Consider the following 16,286-nt stretch of genomic DNA (forward strand, 5'->3'; position numbering starts at 1 on the left):
CTGTCAAAATTTCCCATATTTTAGGTATCACGTAATTCAATCAGGTCTGCATTTCACATTGGTTGATATTTCCCTCCTAACATTTTAAGCATTTCATGATAATTATAAGTCATGGTCTTTTTATAGATGAAAGGCAATCATGGAATTGTCCAAGCTGGAGTGTTAGGAAATATATAGTACAGTCCTTTAAATTCCACCCATCTCTTAAGGATGAAAAGTATAATGCTATTAAAGGTAGAATTTTCCAGTCCATGTGGAGAAACACTGAGAATTGAGCTCTAGTCCATGAGGGCTTATCTAATAGTTTATTAATTATCCCCTCTTATTTTTAACCACTGGCTGGACCTATTAGTTTCAACCCTATAATTTAATGATGAAGAGGAAAGGAATGCCTTCTCCAGTTAGAGATTTTTCTTCGGAAGAGCTCATGAAGAAAATATTAGAGAGGATTGGATTTTATTTTATCAAGGCAGCCCAGTCCTCAAGATGATCATTGGGTCAGTGAAGCTGCTTCAAGATAGAGTTTTTCTCTGAAAACAACAAGATCACTGACAACAAAAATTCAAATTCTGCTTGCCTGGAAATATTCATTTTATTTTTATTTTTATTTTTATTTTTATTTTTATTTTTTGCCACTTTACTGAATAAAATTTTTTTCAGAAGTACTTTTTTTTTAATTACCACCTAGAGTACATTACCTAAGTGATGACATAGAAACACTCGGCCTCTGTTGCCCTACAAAGATCAGCAATTAGACAGCTATCTACAAATAACCACAGCTCTGGGAGAAATCTTGAGTCCACTTAAGAAACTTCAGCAGCATAATGGAACAAAAAACTAGAGAATAACTGCACAAAAAGGGGAACAAATCAGCTTTTTTGGCCTGCATCATTCCATGTCCAAAACCAGTATTGCTCAGTACCAAGATAGAACTTACCAGCTAGAAAGGGAACATGAAGTGAGTGACCCAATTCCCCAGCCTTTCAAGACATTATACCAAAGACTAGCTTTAGTTTTGCCCCACCCAGAGAATACTAAAAAAGCTAGGATTTATATAGATGGCTAGGAATAAGGAAGAAAAACAGGAGCTACCAATATCAGCCATGCAATGGGAGTGACCATGGTTCCCAGTTTCAGTAGCTTTTACCACTTAAGAAACCAACAGCCAGCATGGCTGCTGTGAACCTCCTGCAGATATGACCAGTTTTCACACCATAGGTATTCACATTTGCAGAATACCAGCTACCTGAATACCTTCCACCTTCCTCTGCCCCAGAACCTGCACCATGACCAAGATAGGATCCCCATTGGCAGCCATCTCAGCCCTCTAAAGCTGTATGAGTATAAGACCTCAGCCCATACACCTGTATCTGTACTTCACTAATGTATACTTTCTTGGGGCTAGCCCGTCCGGCCATGTACCTCCATGTCACTCACCTGATGTTGGTCATCTATCTCCAATGACTTGTGCATTGGGTAGACCATGCAGTGACAGGAGGAAACATGTATGACTCAGGACTCTGAAGCTATTTGAGGGCTTGGATCCAGTCCCATCTCCTGTCAATGACTGGCACCAACATGCTCACCTGCAGCTAGCTGCTCCAGCTATGCACCTGTATGCCCCAGGCCTAACTCTCAACACTGGCCTTTATTGTGGTGCACCCATGGTGAAACTTAACAACTATGGTAGAGTATGCCAACAGCCAGTGTTCCTTCTATGGCCAGTGTACCTATAATTCATCTCAGTCCTAGTTACTTGCCCTGACCCTCACTACTATGTGTGTATCTGGAACTGGCCCCTTCCATTAAACCAGCACCTGGCAACTGCAGCTGAATATATGCATACCTCTAGCTATAATAACTGCTGCTGCCTATACTGGTTCCTAGCTGTTGGACTTGGAGGGGGTCTCTGAAGACTCAACGACCTTTGCATACACGGAAGAAGCTCTACAGCATTTGCAAAAGACCACATAGTTATCAATGCTATGGAGTCCAGTGGCCTGAATTAAAGAGAAATTAGGACACCTGGACCCAAGACCACCACTTGCTCCCACACTTGGCATTATGCAGTACTAAATCCAGAGTCTCACAGTAAGTTCCAGTGTGTTCCCACCCACAGGTGAAAGGTTTTTTTTTTCCTGAAGTCAGTCCATATAGTCTAATGCACAAACACTCACATAAGGCTACAGGAATCACCAAGAGTCAAAGAAATGTGACATCATCAAAATACGCTACCAGAAATTGACCCCCCAAAAAATGGGTATCCATGAATGGCCCAATGAAGATTTTAAAATAACCATTCTAAAGATGCTCAGAGAGCTATAAGAGAATACAGATTAACATTTTAGCAATTAGGAAAACAATGCAAAAACAAAATGATAATTCAACAATGACATAGAGAACATAAAAAAGAACAAAACAGAAATTTTGGAGCTGAACAATATAATGGTCGAACTGAAGAATTCGATAGATAACTTCAATAACAAATTTGACCAAACAAAAAAATAACTACTGGTATAGGAGACAGATCAATGGAAATTATCCAATCAGAGGAGAAAAAAAGAATGAAAAGGAATGAAGAAATATGCAAATATTATGGGACACCATAAATAGAATCAATGTATCCATCATTAGTGTCCCAGAAGGAAAAAGGAGGAAAGGGGTAGAGAGCTTCCTTAAGGAAATAATAATGGAGAACTTCACAATGATGGGGAGAGAAAAGATATGGATATCCACATTTTTAAGGTAATAAGTAACCCCGAAATTTCAATCCAAGATGATCTGTATGACACTTTATAATAAAATTGCCTAAAATCAAAGACAGAGGTGATGATGACATAGGTCATTCCTAAATTAGCTTGCCCTCATAAGAACAACTAACAACTCTTTATGAACAAGATACCCCTGAGAGAATCCTAGAACACAGAAGTGTGGCTAAAGTATCCCCCTTAACCACAGAGACCAAGACAAACTGCATTAGACGAATGAGAGAAATAGCTCATACTGACTGCATTACCCCTCCCCAGGCCAGAGCATTACCAAGTAGAGAGGTCTCTCCTGAACCTACAATTTACCCACTTTGTAAAGAGAGCCTGGAGGGACATCCACCCCCAAAGGCATTGTGGATCACTTTATGGGAGCCCCTACTGTGACCTTGAAACATGAGAATGATAGGAGAAATGGTGGGTATCAACCACAGGGACTCTGATTATGATGAAGAAAGGAAGAGGAGCTTGCAACTATCAGCACTTTGGCCTTGTAAGACTGAGTTTATATCTGAAGAGCCTAAGTAGTAGTCCTAACCAGCGCCCTTGCTTGTATGTAGAACCAAGATGATGGTACAGTCTGATCTGGGAACTCTGCTGGGTATAGGTCTGCTTGATCTGGGCCCTCAAATGAGTTTTATTGGACCTGGAGCCTGGACTGCTTATGCCCAGGTAGGAGAGCTGAGTTACAGCTACACATACTACAGACGGTGGATTCCAGCCCCATCTAACCAGAAAGGCTGGCCAGAAAATCTGAAAGCTCTGTAACTCAGTAGTCCTCAAGCCAACAGGCAGGCAGGCAGAGCTGATTGCCCCAAGAGCAAAGCACATACTGGTAAAGAAGGGTTCTACTGCTAGGGTCAGGCAAGGCAGTTATTTTATTGCTCTACCCACTGCTAACTGTAGCTCCCAGTCCTTTCTGAACAGGTAACATGCTCAAGAAAATTTATGAGTTGACTGAAGTGAGCTCTCCTCATTCTGCTTATGCAGGATATCTGATCAGGGCCCTGTCTGCTATGGAGTATGGCTCCCAGAACTTTTTGCAAGATGGGCTGGTGTATGCTGTATAGCCCAGCAATCTCAAGCAGAGAGGCAGGGAGGCAGAGTTGAAACTGAAAAGTAAAGCCAGCACCCCTTTTTGGCCAGGGATCTTGGGGCAAGTGTCAACTTGGGTCAAGGTTATAAATTAATAATCTTACCAACCTTGGAGTTGCTTCTTATGCTACATGCAGGCAGGGAAACCATTTATTATCCCACTCATTGCTTTATATACCCTCCAGCCTACCTGAACAAGGAGCATGACCAGAGCACACAGGAATCTGCATAGCTCATCCAAATGCCCTACTTACAGTGTCACTTGAAAATAGAACACAGATCATGGCTTTCTCCATCAGCAAAGTAAACATGGTTACCTCACGTGACCAGGGAATTCAGTACCAACTCTTGCTCAATTCAGGGCCCAAAACAACAAGCCCTAGAGACCCTGGGTCTTGTCTTTCCTGCCAGGCCAGGGAAACTAATTCATACTTTTACCTACTGGTGAGTATAGTAATCGGTCCTGACCATAAAGTAAACGTGACCAGAGAATCCAGGCAATAGTGAAGCACATTGTACAGCATCACTTGAACAAGAAATCAAGTCAACAGTCCTACGCAGCTGTTCTCAGCCGGTGACATTTCCCCTCACCTCAAACCTCAGAGTTTGAATAGTTGCCTTGCCCAAAAGTAGACCCTAATAGTAGGCCCCATGTGCCCAAAGATGGTACCAACTGACATGTCCAGTAACCCAAAATGAGCTTACCAGTAAAGAACTGTCTCTATAAAAGCAAACCTGTAAACTCTGAAAGAGGAGCCTGCTTATATAAGAAATCAAAAGCCAAGAAGAATCAGATAAATATGACACCACCAAAGGAAACTAATACATCTCCAATAACTGTCCCTGAAGAAATGAAAATCTGTGAACTGTTAGACAAGAAATTCAGAATAATCATCTTAAAGAAGTTTAGTGAACCACAAGTACACACAGACAACTAAATGAAATTAGGAAAACAATGCAAGAACAAAATGAAAAATTCAACAAAAAAATAGAAACCATCCAAAAAAAAAAAACCAAAGGAAATGTTAGAGCTGAAAAATACAATGATTGAACTGAAGAATTCAATAGAGAGCTTTAAAAGGAGACTTAGCCATGCAGAAGAAAAAATATCAATGACCTAGATGATAGAACATTTGAAATTATCAGTAAGAAGAAAAAAAAATAAGAGTGAAGAAAACCAATGGAGCTTATGAGACACAATGAAAATAAACAGCATTTATATTATGAGAATTCCAGAGGAGAAGAGGAAGAGAAAGAAGCAGAAAGTGTATGTAAAACAATAGTTACTGAAAACTTCCCATGTATATAACAGTATTATTTACAGTAGCCAAAATATGGAAACAACCTATGTGCACATCACAGATAAAGGGATAAAGAAATTGAGATACACACACACACACACACATACGTACACACAATGAAATATTATTCAGCCATAAAAGTAGGAAATACTGAAATATGGGGTAACATGGCTGGCCTTGAGGGCATATGACTAAGTGAAATAAGTCAGACAGAAAAAGACAAAAACCGTATCATCTCACTCATATGAGGAATATAAACAAACAAAAGTAAATTTATAGAAAAAGAAATATGAGTTGTGGTTACCAGAGGTGCAGGGTAGGGAGAGGAAATTAGAGGAAGGTGGTCAAGAGGTACAAACTTCCAGTTAAGTACTAGGGATATAATGTTCAACATGATGACTATAATTAACACTGACATATGATGTATATGGAAGTTAAGAGGGTAAATCCTAAGAGTTCTTATCACAAGGATTAATTTTGTTTTTGCTTTCTTTTTATTGTGTCTGTATGATATGTTGGATGTTAAGCAATCTTATCACCATAATCATTTCACATTATATGTAATTCAAACCATTATGTCATACATCGTAATCTTATAAAGTGATGTATTTAAATTATATCTCAATAAGACTGGAGAATGCAAATAAAATCGAAGAAAAAGACTTTTAATAAAAGCAAGAGAAAAATTTCTTTGACACAAGGCAATTCCCATAATGCTATCAGTGAGTTTTTTATCAGAGATCTTGCAGAACAGGAGAGAAGAGGATTACATATATTCAAATGCTGAAAGAAAAAACTACCAGCCAAGAATACTTCACCTGGCATATTGTCCTTCAGGCATAAAAGAGAGATAAAAACTTGCCCAAACAAACAGAAATTGAGGGAGTTTATCACCACCAGACCTGCCTTACAAGAAATGATAACACTTCTTCAAGCTGAATTCAAAAGACAGAAATTAATAACATGAAAACACATGCAAATCAACAGACTGGTAAAAATAAGCATATAGTAGGATTTAGAATACTCTAAAACTGAAATATGGTGGTGTGTTAACCACTTAACTTTAATATAAAGCAGCAGTCCCTAAACTTTTTGGCGCCAGTGACTAGTGCTCTTATGAGAATCTAATACCCAATAATCTGAGGTGGAGCTGAGGCAGTGATGCTAGTGCTGGAAAGTGGCTGCTAAAACAGATGAAGCTTCACTCACCTGTCACTCACCTCCTGCTGTGCAGCCCAGTTTATAACAGGCCATGGACTGGTACTGGTCCACACCCTGGGGGTTGGGGACCCATGGTATGAAGAATAAAGGATGGAAGAATTAAAAATAACCATAGCTATAATTTGTTAATGCAAACACAATATAAAATGATGTATGTTGTGACATTATAAACATAATGTGTAGGGAGTAAAAGTGTAGAGTTTTTGTTTGTTATTGAAATCAAGTTGTTATCAGTTTAAAAATAGGGTGTTATATGTATAAATTAGCCTTAGGGTAACCACAAAATCAAAAACTTTAGTAGATCCACACAAGATAAAAAGAAGGGAATCAAATATACCACTATGGAAAATCATCAATCTACAAAATAAGACAGAAAGAGAGGAAGAAAAAAAGGATGCATGTATAAAACAACCAGAAAAACAATGAACAAAATGACAATAGTAAGTTTTTACCTACCAATGATTTCTATAAATAGAAATAGATAAAATTATTCAATCGAATGGCATAGAGTGGCTGAATGGATTTTTTAAAAAGTCCCAACTATATGCTACCTGTAAGAAACCCATTTTAGGTTCAAGAATACATATAGGTTCAAAATGAAACAATGGAAAATATATTATAGGCAAATGGAAACCAAAAGAGAGAAGGGGTAGCCATACTTGTCTCAGACAAAATAGACTTTAATCCAAAAATTGGCATAAGAGACTAAGAAGGTCAATATATAGTGATAAAGTGGTAAATTTCCAAGAAAATATAAACATTGTAAATATATATGTACCCAATATTGCACCAAATAAATATATTAAGCAAATACTAAGAAATATAAAGGGAGTAATAGACAAAAATACAATAATAGTAGGGGACATCAATAAGGAAACATGGCACTTGAGCTATATTTTAGATCAAATAGATCTAACTGATATATATGAACCATTTAATTCAATAGCATCAGATTATACATTTTTCTCAAGCATAAAGATAATATCCTCCAGGATGATCATATGTTAAGTCACCGAACAAGTCTTAGAAAATTTAAGAAAACTGAAATCAATCAAATATTTTTTTCCAATCACGATGGTATAAAATTAGAAATTAAAACAGGAGGATAACCAGAATATTTACACATATGTGGAAACTAAAAAACAATATACTTCTGAACAATTAATGGCTCAAAGAATAATTCAAAATGGAAATCAAGAAGCCATTGAAAATAGAAACATATACAATAAAACTTATGGAATGCAGCAAAAGCAATGCTAAGAAGAAAATTTACAGCATAAATGTCAATATTAAGAAAAAAGAAAGATGTCAAATAAACAACCTAACTTTACACCTTATGGAACTAGAAAAACAAGAACAAAGTAATCAAAGTTAGCATTAGGAAGATATAAATAAGATCATAGAAGATCAATGAAATGGACAATAGATAAACTAAAGAAATGGTGAAAAAATTAAGCGCTGTTTTTTTTTCAATTCTTTTACCCTTTAATCATGCCCCTTACCTTACAATAAGCAATATTTAACTCAAATCAGAAGAGCAAATATAAATTTAACATTTTGATGCCTGCATTTCCTTTTTTTTAATATATAGAGCATTAATTTGAATAGTTCAATGTCTTTCAGCTAGAATTTTTTTAACCAGTGGTGACACTGGTTAACAAAATCCAGTAAGTTTCAGGTGTACAATTTGACAATAAGGCATATATGCCTTATTATGTATGTGTTCACCTCTTATAGTTAGATTTCTTCCTGTCACCACATATTTAACCCATTTTATCCCATCTACCTCCCAACTCCCCCATCCCTCCTCCCCTCTGGTAACTACTAGCCTATTGTCCATGTCCATGAGTCTCTGTTGGTCCTATTCATTTGTTACTTTTAGGTTTATATACCACATATAAGTGATAAGATGTGGTTTTCAACTTTTTCTGTCTGGCTTATTTCACTTAGCATGATTATGTCAAGGTCCATCTATGTTGTTGCAAATGGCAGTATTTCATCTCTTCTTGAGGCGGAATAATATTCCATTGCACACATGTACCACAGCTTTTTTTATCCAATCATCTATTGTAGGACACTTCAGTTGCTTCCATGTTCTGGCCACCATAAATAATATTGCTATTGGTGTGCATATATATTTTTGGATATGAGTTTTCAAGTCTTTGGGGTAAACACACAGTAGAGGGATGCTGGATCATATGGTGGATCAATTCTTAGTTCCATAGTGTTTTCTATAGTGGCTGTGCCAACTTGCAGTCCCACTGGCAGTTTATGAGCGTTCCTTTTTCTAAGAGCTGTTTTTAAAGATAAACAAAACTGACAAACTTTAGCTAGGTATACCAGAAAAAAGAGGTTTAAATAAGGAAAAATATAAATAAAGAGGAAATATAACAACTGATACCACAGAAATACAAAGGATCATAAGAGACTATTATGAAAAGTTATTCATACACCAAGAAATTGGACAACCTGAAAAAGTAGATAAATTCCTAGAAATATACGGCTTGCCTAGTCTGGATCATGAATAAATAGAAAAAGTGAACTGATTAATAAAGACTAAAGAGATTGAATCAGTAACTGCAACCTCCTAAAAAGAAAGTCCCAGTACCAGATAGTTCCCCTGGTGAATTCTATAAAACATTTAAAGAAGACTTAATGTCAATTATTCTTAAACTCTTCCAAAAATTAGAGGAGGAAGGAACACTTCCAAACACATTTTATAATTCCAGCATTATTTTGATGCCAAAACCATATTAAGACACTGAATGAAAATAAAACTGCAGGCCAGTATTCCTGATGATTATAGATGTAAAAACTCTAAAAAATACTAGCAAACCAAATTCAGCAACAGCAAATGTATCATACACCTTGACCAAATGGGATTTATTCATGGGACACAACAATGGTTCAACATATGCTAATAAATAAATGTGATACACAACATTAATAGCATTAAAGATAAAAATATGATCATTGCAATAGATGAAAAAATTATTTGACAAAATGCAACTTCCATTCATGACAAAAACTCTCAACAAATTGGATGTAGAAAGAACATACTTCCACATATAAAGGCCATATGTGACAAATGCACTGCTAACAACATATTCAATGGTGAAAGGTTGAAAGCTTTTTCCTGTAAATAAGGACCAAGGCAAGAGTTCTCACTCCCTCCTCTCCTTTCCAACATAGTACTGTAAGCCCTAGGCAGATCAATTAGGCTAAAAAGTGATAAAAAGCATTTATTCATAAAGGGACAAGAAAAATTGCTTTTGCTTGCTGATGATATATTATTGCAAATAAAAAATCCTAAAGTGTCCATTGAAAAACTTTCAGAAATAATAAATTCTTTAAAGTTTCAGGATATATAATGAATATATAAAAATCGATTGCATTTCTAGACACCAACAATGAACTATTGGAAAATGAAATAAGGAAAACAGTATCATTTATAATAAATATAAAAATCTTTAAGAATAAATTTAAGGAAGTTAAAGATATATATTGAAAACTGTAAAACATCAAAGAAGGAAATAAAGAAGACACAAATAAATTAAAATATATCCTGTGTTCATGGATTAGAAGATTAATATTGTTAGAAATGTCCATCCTAATAAAGCCATATATAAATTCTATGAAATTCGTAATCCAATGACATTTAAAAAAGAAAAGTAGGAAAAACAATCCTAAAATTTTCATGGAACCACAGAAGACCTTGAATAGTTAAAGCAATTTTTAGAGAGAAGAGCAAAGCCAGAGGCATGACACTTTTTTATTCAAACCATCTTACAAAGCTGTAGTAATGAAAACACTGTGGTACTGCTGTAAAAACAGACATGTAGACCAATGGAACAGAATCAAGAGCTCAGAAACAAATCCACACATATATGGTCAACTAATATTTGACAAAGGAGCCAAGAATACTCAATAAGGACAGGATAGTCTTTTCAATAAATGACTTTGGAAAAACTATATATAATAACTAAATGGAAGATGGTATTCAGGGGAAGGGAGTACTTTGAACTGTAGAACAAAGCTATTGTCTTTGCTGAAATTTTTTTCAGTGATTTTCTAAGCTTAGATCCATTAAATTTCAGAGCTATGAAGATTTTGGAGGTAAAGAAAAGTAAGTTCCACCTTAGAAGTCAGGAGACCCTGATTCTGATTCACTATATGACCTTAGGCAAGTCCTTTTCCCTCTCTGAAACTTAGTTTTCCTGCCAAGCAACACGAAGGAATTGGTCTAGGTCAGTGGTTCTCAAACTTCAGTTTCCATTAGAATCCCTAAAGGGCTTGCTATAATACATATTTCTTGGTTCCACTAACAAAATTGTGATTTAATAGGTCTGGGAGTGGATTGGAGATTCTAAATTTTTAACATGTTCCAAGGTGATGCAGTTCTTCTGGTCCATGAACCATACTTTTTTAAAGTTTCTATTTTTAATTTTTCGATTACAGTTGACATTCAATAATATATTAGTTTCAGATATACAGCATAGTGGTTAGACATTTATATAACTACCTTCTTGGCACCATACATAGTTATTATAATATTATTGTCATAAATTATATAAATGTCTAATCACTGTGTTATATACCTGTTCACCTGAAACTAATATGACATAATATTGAATATCAACTACAACTGAAAAAATGTTTTTTAATTTAAAAAGAAGTACAAATTGGCAGTTACAAAATAGCCATGAAGATGTAAAAATTCATGGACCATACTTTGAGAGCCACTTGTTGAGGTTACCTCAAAGGGTCTCAGTACTCTAGAGTTCTATGTTAGCTCTCTTATACCAGTGGTCATTTAACCTCTTCTCAGTTATGAGGTACTTTTTGGAATTTAATGAAGTCTATGGACTCTCTTCTGATAATATATGCATACATAATTTTCCATATAATTTAAAGAAGTTTATGGGGGATTTATCTTTGTGCACTTGGCTATGGATCCTCCAGGTTAAAAACTCTTGGTTTTAAGTAATCTTATTCCTATTTTATAGATGAGGAAAGTGAGGCTCTAAAGTCTGGGTGATGACTTGCTGACAGTTATATAACTATCAATTTGAAGAGTCAAAAATCAAGCTTAAGAGTCTTAAAACCATTATGGGCCAATTTGTGAATGCCACAGTGCATCAAGTATCACTGATAAAGTCATAACCTTTTCTACAGGCATTGTCAGAGGATTTTCCAAAGGGCTAAGACATTTTTTTCTAATAACCAAGTTACAGGCCAAAATGGCTAAAAATTTGAAAGGGACTGTCCCATAAGTGGCAGAAATCCCAGAAGGGAGAGAAAATGGCTTCATACTAATCTCTTTTTTTTCCACAACAGTATTGAACCCCAGAAAGATCCACAGACTGAGTTATTTGATGAAATAAAGGTATCCAAGGAAATTGAGGAAGCCGTACTTGAGGTTAGTATCACTTGATTTCTCCATGGGTCCAAGTGGCAAGATATCTGGAGTTTCCCTTGTAAAGTAGTCTCTTCAGACTGACCCAAGAGATAGAGTCCAGATTTCTGTCGCGAATAAGAGATGAACTGGTAAGAAAAAGTGAGAGTTAGAGAATGAGAAAGGTGAGAAGTCCCTTGGAAAGTATTTAATCCAGCCATGCTCTTAACAGAGGAACATGGAGGACCTAATTGGTGATATGACTTATATAAAATCACATGGCTATTGGTAGAAATATAGAAACTCAAGTTCATGGACTTTATGACTTCATAAAAAAGCTTATTACATTAAAATATTATGAACTAGAAAAATGTCAGGACTTTAAATCCCAAAATAAAATTAAATGAATAATTCTTCCCATTACGATCATTAACACAAAACATTTGAAAGAGCATCTTGAAAAATGTAAATGTCAGATATTACTATTATTGTTGAAAGACCAATATATGGCTGCTTCTTTATCCAAATGAATTTCACTTTTAAAATTCAGCCACCAAGTCTGGCACAAGTCCTTGATCACAGACATCTGGGATGTTTCTTCTTGAAGATCTTCCAAGACAAAAGTAATTCTACATAATACTCTAACCTAGTACAGTAGCTCAGCACATAAATAATGTTCCAATATAATAGATTATGTTCCAAATTGATCTCAGGATCTCTCATCACATGGTATGGATCTCAGATATCACTGCAGCATTTTCTCACAGCTAAACCAAAAAGAAAAACTCAAATACGTCTTACAGACCTTCTTCTTTGCCCATGATTCTCCTACCAATAATGTCTTCTGATCCATGGGAATATATTCGATGGACCTTTTGTTCAGCCTGGCATTCATAAGCTAATTAATAATAGGATAACCAGACAGAAGATCAACAGGGAAATAGAAGACTTTAACACCACTACAAAACACCTAGAAGCGATAGATATCTGTAGACAATTTCTCTTGACAACAGCCAAATACATAATTATAGAGTACACATAAGACACTCTTTAGAACAGATCATATATAAGGGCATGAAAGAAGCAACTGAAAATTTAAAAACACTTGAAACCATACAAAATAGGTTCTTAAACAACAGTGGAATAAAATTAGAAATCAACCATAAAAGTAAATTTAAAATTCAAAAATATGTGGAAATTAAAGAACACATCTTTAAAAAATAAGTAAAAGAAGATAATAAAAAGAAAATTAGAACAAAAACAAAACATATCAAAACTTATGAGATGTAGCCAAACCAGTGCTTAGAGAATTTTAATTATAAACATTTTTTTACACTTCTATTTTTATCTTTTATTTTTGTAAAATTTGTTTATTTAAATTAGTTTCAAGTATACAGTACATTGGTTAGACATCTATATAGTTCATAAAATGATCCCCCCAAATACTCCCACCCTCCCCTGGAACTCCGCCTAGCCATCATATTAATGCTAACTGCATTCCCTCAGAATTCTCCTCTTCCCCATGACTGACTATCAACTATTAATTTGTACTTCTTTAACCCTTCACCCATTCTCCCAGCGCCCCAAGACCTCTCCCCTCTGTTTGTTACCAAATTGTCTATTATATTTGTGAGTTTGTTTTTGATTGGTTTGTTCTTATGTTCCTTAGATTCTGCATATAAGCGAAATCATATGGTATTTATCTTTCTCTGACATTTCACTCAGCATAATAACCTAGGTCCATCCATATCATTGCAAATGGTAGTATTTCATTGTTTTTAATGGCTGAGTAATATTCCATTATATATATATATATATCCCATAATTTCTTTATCCAATTGTCTATGAATATTGGAGTACATAGATCTTTACAAATTATTGTTTTGGTTTTCTTTTGATAAATACCCAGAAGTGCAATGGTTGGGTCAAAAGGTATATCCATTTTTACTTTTTTGAGAAACCTCCATACTGTTTTCCATAGTGGCTGTACCAATTTGCAATCCCACCAACAGTGTATAAGGGTTCCTTTTTCTCCACGTCCTCACCAAAACTTGTTGTTTTTTTTGTTTATTGATAACAGTCATTCTGACAGGTGTAAGGTTATATCTCATTGTGGTTTTAATTTGCATTTATCTGATGATTAGCAACCTTGAGCATTTTTTCATACGTATATTAGCCATCTGCATTTCTTCTTCGGAGCTATATCTGTTTAGATCTTCTGCCCATTTTTTAATTGGATTGTGTGTTTTTTTGTTGTTGTTGAGTTGTATAAGTTCTTTATATATTTTGGGTATTAACTGCTTATCAGATGTATCATTAGCCAATATCTTCTACCAGTCAGTTGTCTTTTTGTTTTGTTGATGGTTGCCTTTGCTGTACATAAACTTTTTAGTTTGTTGGAGTCCCAATGTTTATTTTTTCTCTTTTTTCACTTGCCTGAGGAGATATATCTGAAAATAAATTCCTGTTAGTAATATCAGAGAGTTTACTGCTTATGTTTTCTTCTAGAAGCTTTATGCATTGGGTCTTATATTTAAGTTTTTAATCCATTTTGAGTCTATTCTTGTATGTGGTGTAAGAAGGTGGTCCAGCTTCTTTTGCATGTGTGTGTGTATATCTGTCCAATTTTCCCAACGCCATTTATTGAAGAGACTGTCTTTACCCCATTGTATATTCTTACCTCCTTTGTCATATATTAAGTGAGCGTATAGGTGTGGATTTATTTCTGGGCTCTCTATTCTGTTCCATTGATCAATGCATTGGTTTTTATGCCAGTACCCTGTTGTTTTAATTACTGTAGCCTTGTAGTATAGTTTGATATCAGGTAGTGTGATACCTCCAACTTTGTTTTTTCTCAAGTTTGTCATGGCTATTCAGGATCTTTTATGGTCCCATATAAATTTTGGGATTATTCTATCTCTCTGAAATATGCCATTGGTATTTTGATAGGGATTGCATTGAATTATAGATTGCTTTGGGTACTATGGCCATTTTAATGATGTTGATTCTTCCCACCCATGAGCATTGTATATGCTTCCATTTATTTGTATCTTCTTCAAATTCTTTTTTCAATGACTTAATTTTCTGAGAACAAGTCTTTTACCTCCTCAGTTAATTCGATGCCCAGATATTTTATAGTTTTTGACACAATTGTAAATGGGATTATTTTCTTAATTTCTCTTTCTGAAAGTTCATCATGGGTGTATAAAATGCTGCTGACTTCTGAATATTTATTTTGTAACCTGCTACTTTACTGAATTCACTGATCAATTCTAATGTGTGTGTGTGTGCGCGCGCACGCGCGCGCGCGCGTGTGTGTGTGTGTGTAATATTTAGGATTCTCTATATATAGTATCAAGTCATCAGCAAATAACTAGAGTTTTATTTCTTCTTTTCCAATTCAGATGCCTTTTATTTCTCTTTCTTGTCTTATTGCTGTGGTTAAGACTTCCAATACAATGTTGAAGAGGAGCGGTGAAAGTGGGCATCCTTGTCTTGTTCCTGATCTTAAGGAAAATGCTTTTAGCCTTTCCCAATTGAGTATGATATTAGCTGTAGGTTTATCATATGTGGTCTTTATTACGTTGAGGTATGTTCCCTCTATTCCCACTTTGCTGAGAGTTTTTATCTTAAATGGATGCTGGATTTTATGAATGCTTTCTCTGCATCCGTTGATAGGATAATATGGTTTTTATCTTTCAATTTGTTAATGTGGTATATCACATTAATTGATTTTCAGATTTTGTACCAACCTTGAATACCAGGAGGAAATCCACTTGATCATGGTGTATGATCTTTTTAATGTATTGCCGAATTCGGTTTGCTAATATTTTGTTGAAAATTTTTACATCAATGTTAATAAGAGATATCGTCTTATAATTTTCTTTTTTGTAATGTCTTTTCCTGGTTTTGGTATCAAGATAATTGTGGTCTCGTAAAAAGAGTTAGGGAGCCTTCCCTCTTCTTAAATTTTTTGGCATACTTTGAGAAGAAGAGGCGATAATTCTTTCTGAAGGGTTGGTAAAATTTGCCTTTGAAGCCATCTGGTCTAGGACTTGTGTTTTTTGGGAGGTTTTTGATTACTGATTCTAGTTCATTGGTGGTAATCAGTTGGTTCAGATTTTCTGTTTTTTTTTTCTTGACTCAGTCATGGGAGATTGTATGTATCTATGGATGTGTCCATTTCTTCCAGATTGTCCAATTTGTTGGTGTAAAATTGCTCATAGTACTTTTTATGTTTCATTGTACTTTTGTGGAGTCTGTGGTTATTTGTCCTCTTTCATTTCCGATTGTATTTATTTAAGTCCTCTCTCTTCTTTACTTGATGAGTCTGGCTAAAGGTCTGCCAATTTTGTTTATCCTTTCAAAGAATCAACTCTTGGTTTCATTAATCTTTTGTATTGTTTTCCTAGACTCTATTTCATTTATTTCTATCCTTATCTTTATTACGTCCTTCCTTCTATTCACTTTAGGCTTTGTTTGCTATTATTTTTCTAGTTCTTTAATTGT

At 35.2% G+C, this 16,286-nt stretch overlaps 1 protein-coding gene across 1 annotated transcript in view; it reads left to right on the plus strand.

Annotated features, from left to right (window-relative positions):
* The window catches only part of LOC107498919 (vascular endothelial growth factor receptor kdr-like), a 303,930-nt gene that overhangs the window by 235,412 nt on the left and 52,232 nt on the right, over nucleotides 1-16,286 (plus strand). Inside the window, exon 28 of the mRNA XM_016122603.2 lies at nucleotides 11,720-11,801. Within this exon, the coding sequence (XP_015978089.2) occupies nucleotides 11,720-11,801 (82 nt within the window). The remainder of the gene's footprint in view (nucleotides 1-11,719; nucleotides 11,802-16,286) is intronic.

This window comes from Rousettus aegyptiacus, unplaced genomic scaffold (assembly GCF_014176215.1).
Source record: "Rousettus aegyptiacus isolate mRouAeg1 unplaced genomic scaffold, mRouAeg1.p scaffold_m13_p_9, whole genome shotgun sequence".
Classification (NCBI taxonomy): domain Eukaryota; kingdom Metazoa; phylum Chordata; class Mammalia; order Chiroptera; family Pteropodidae; genus Rousettus; species Rousettus aegyptiacus.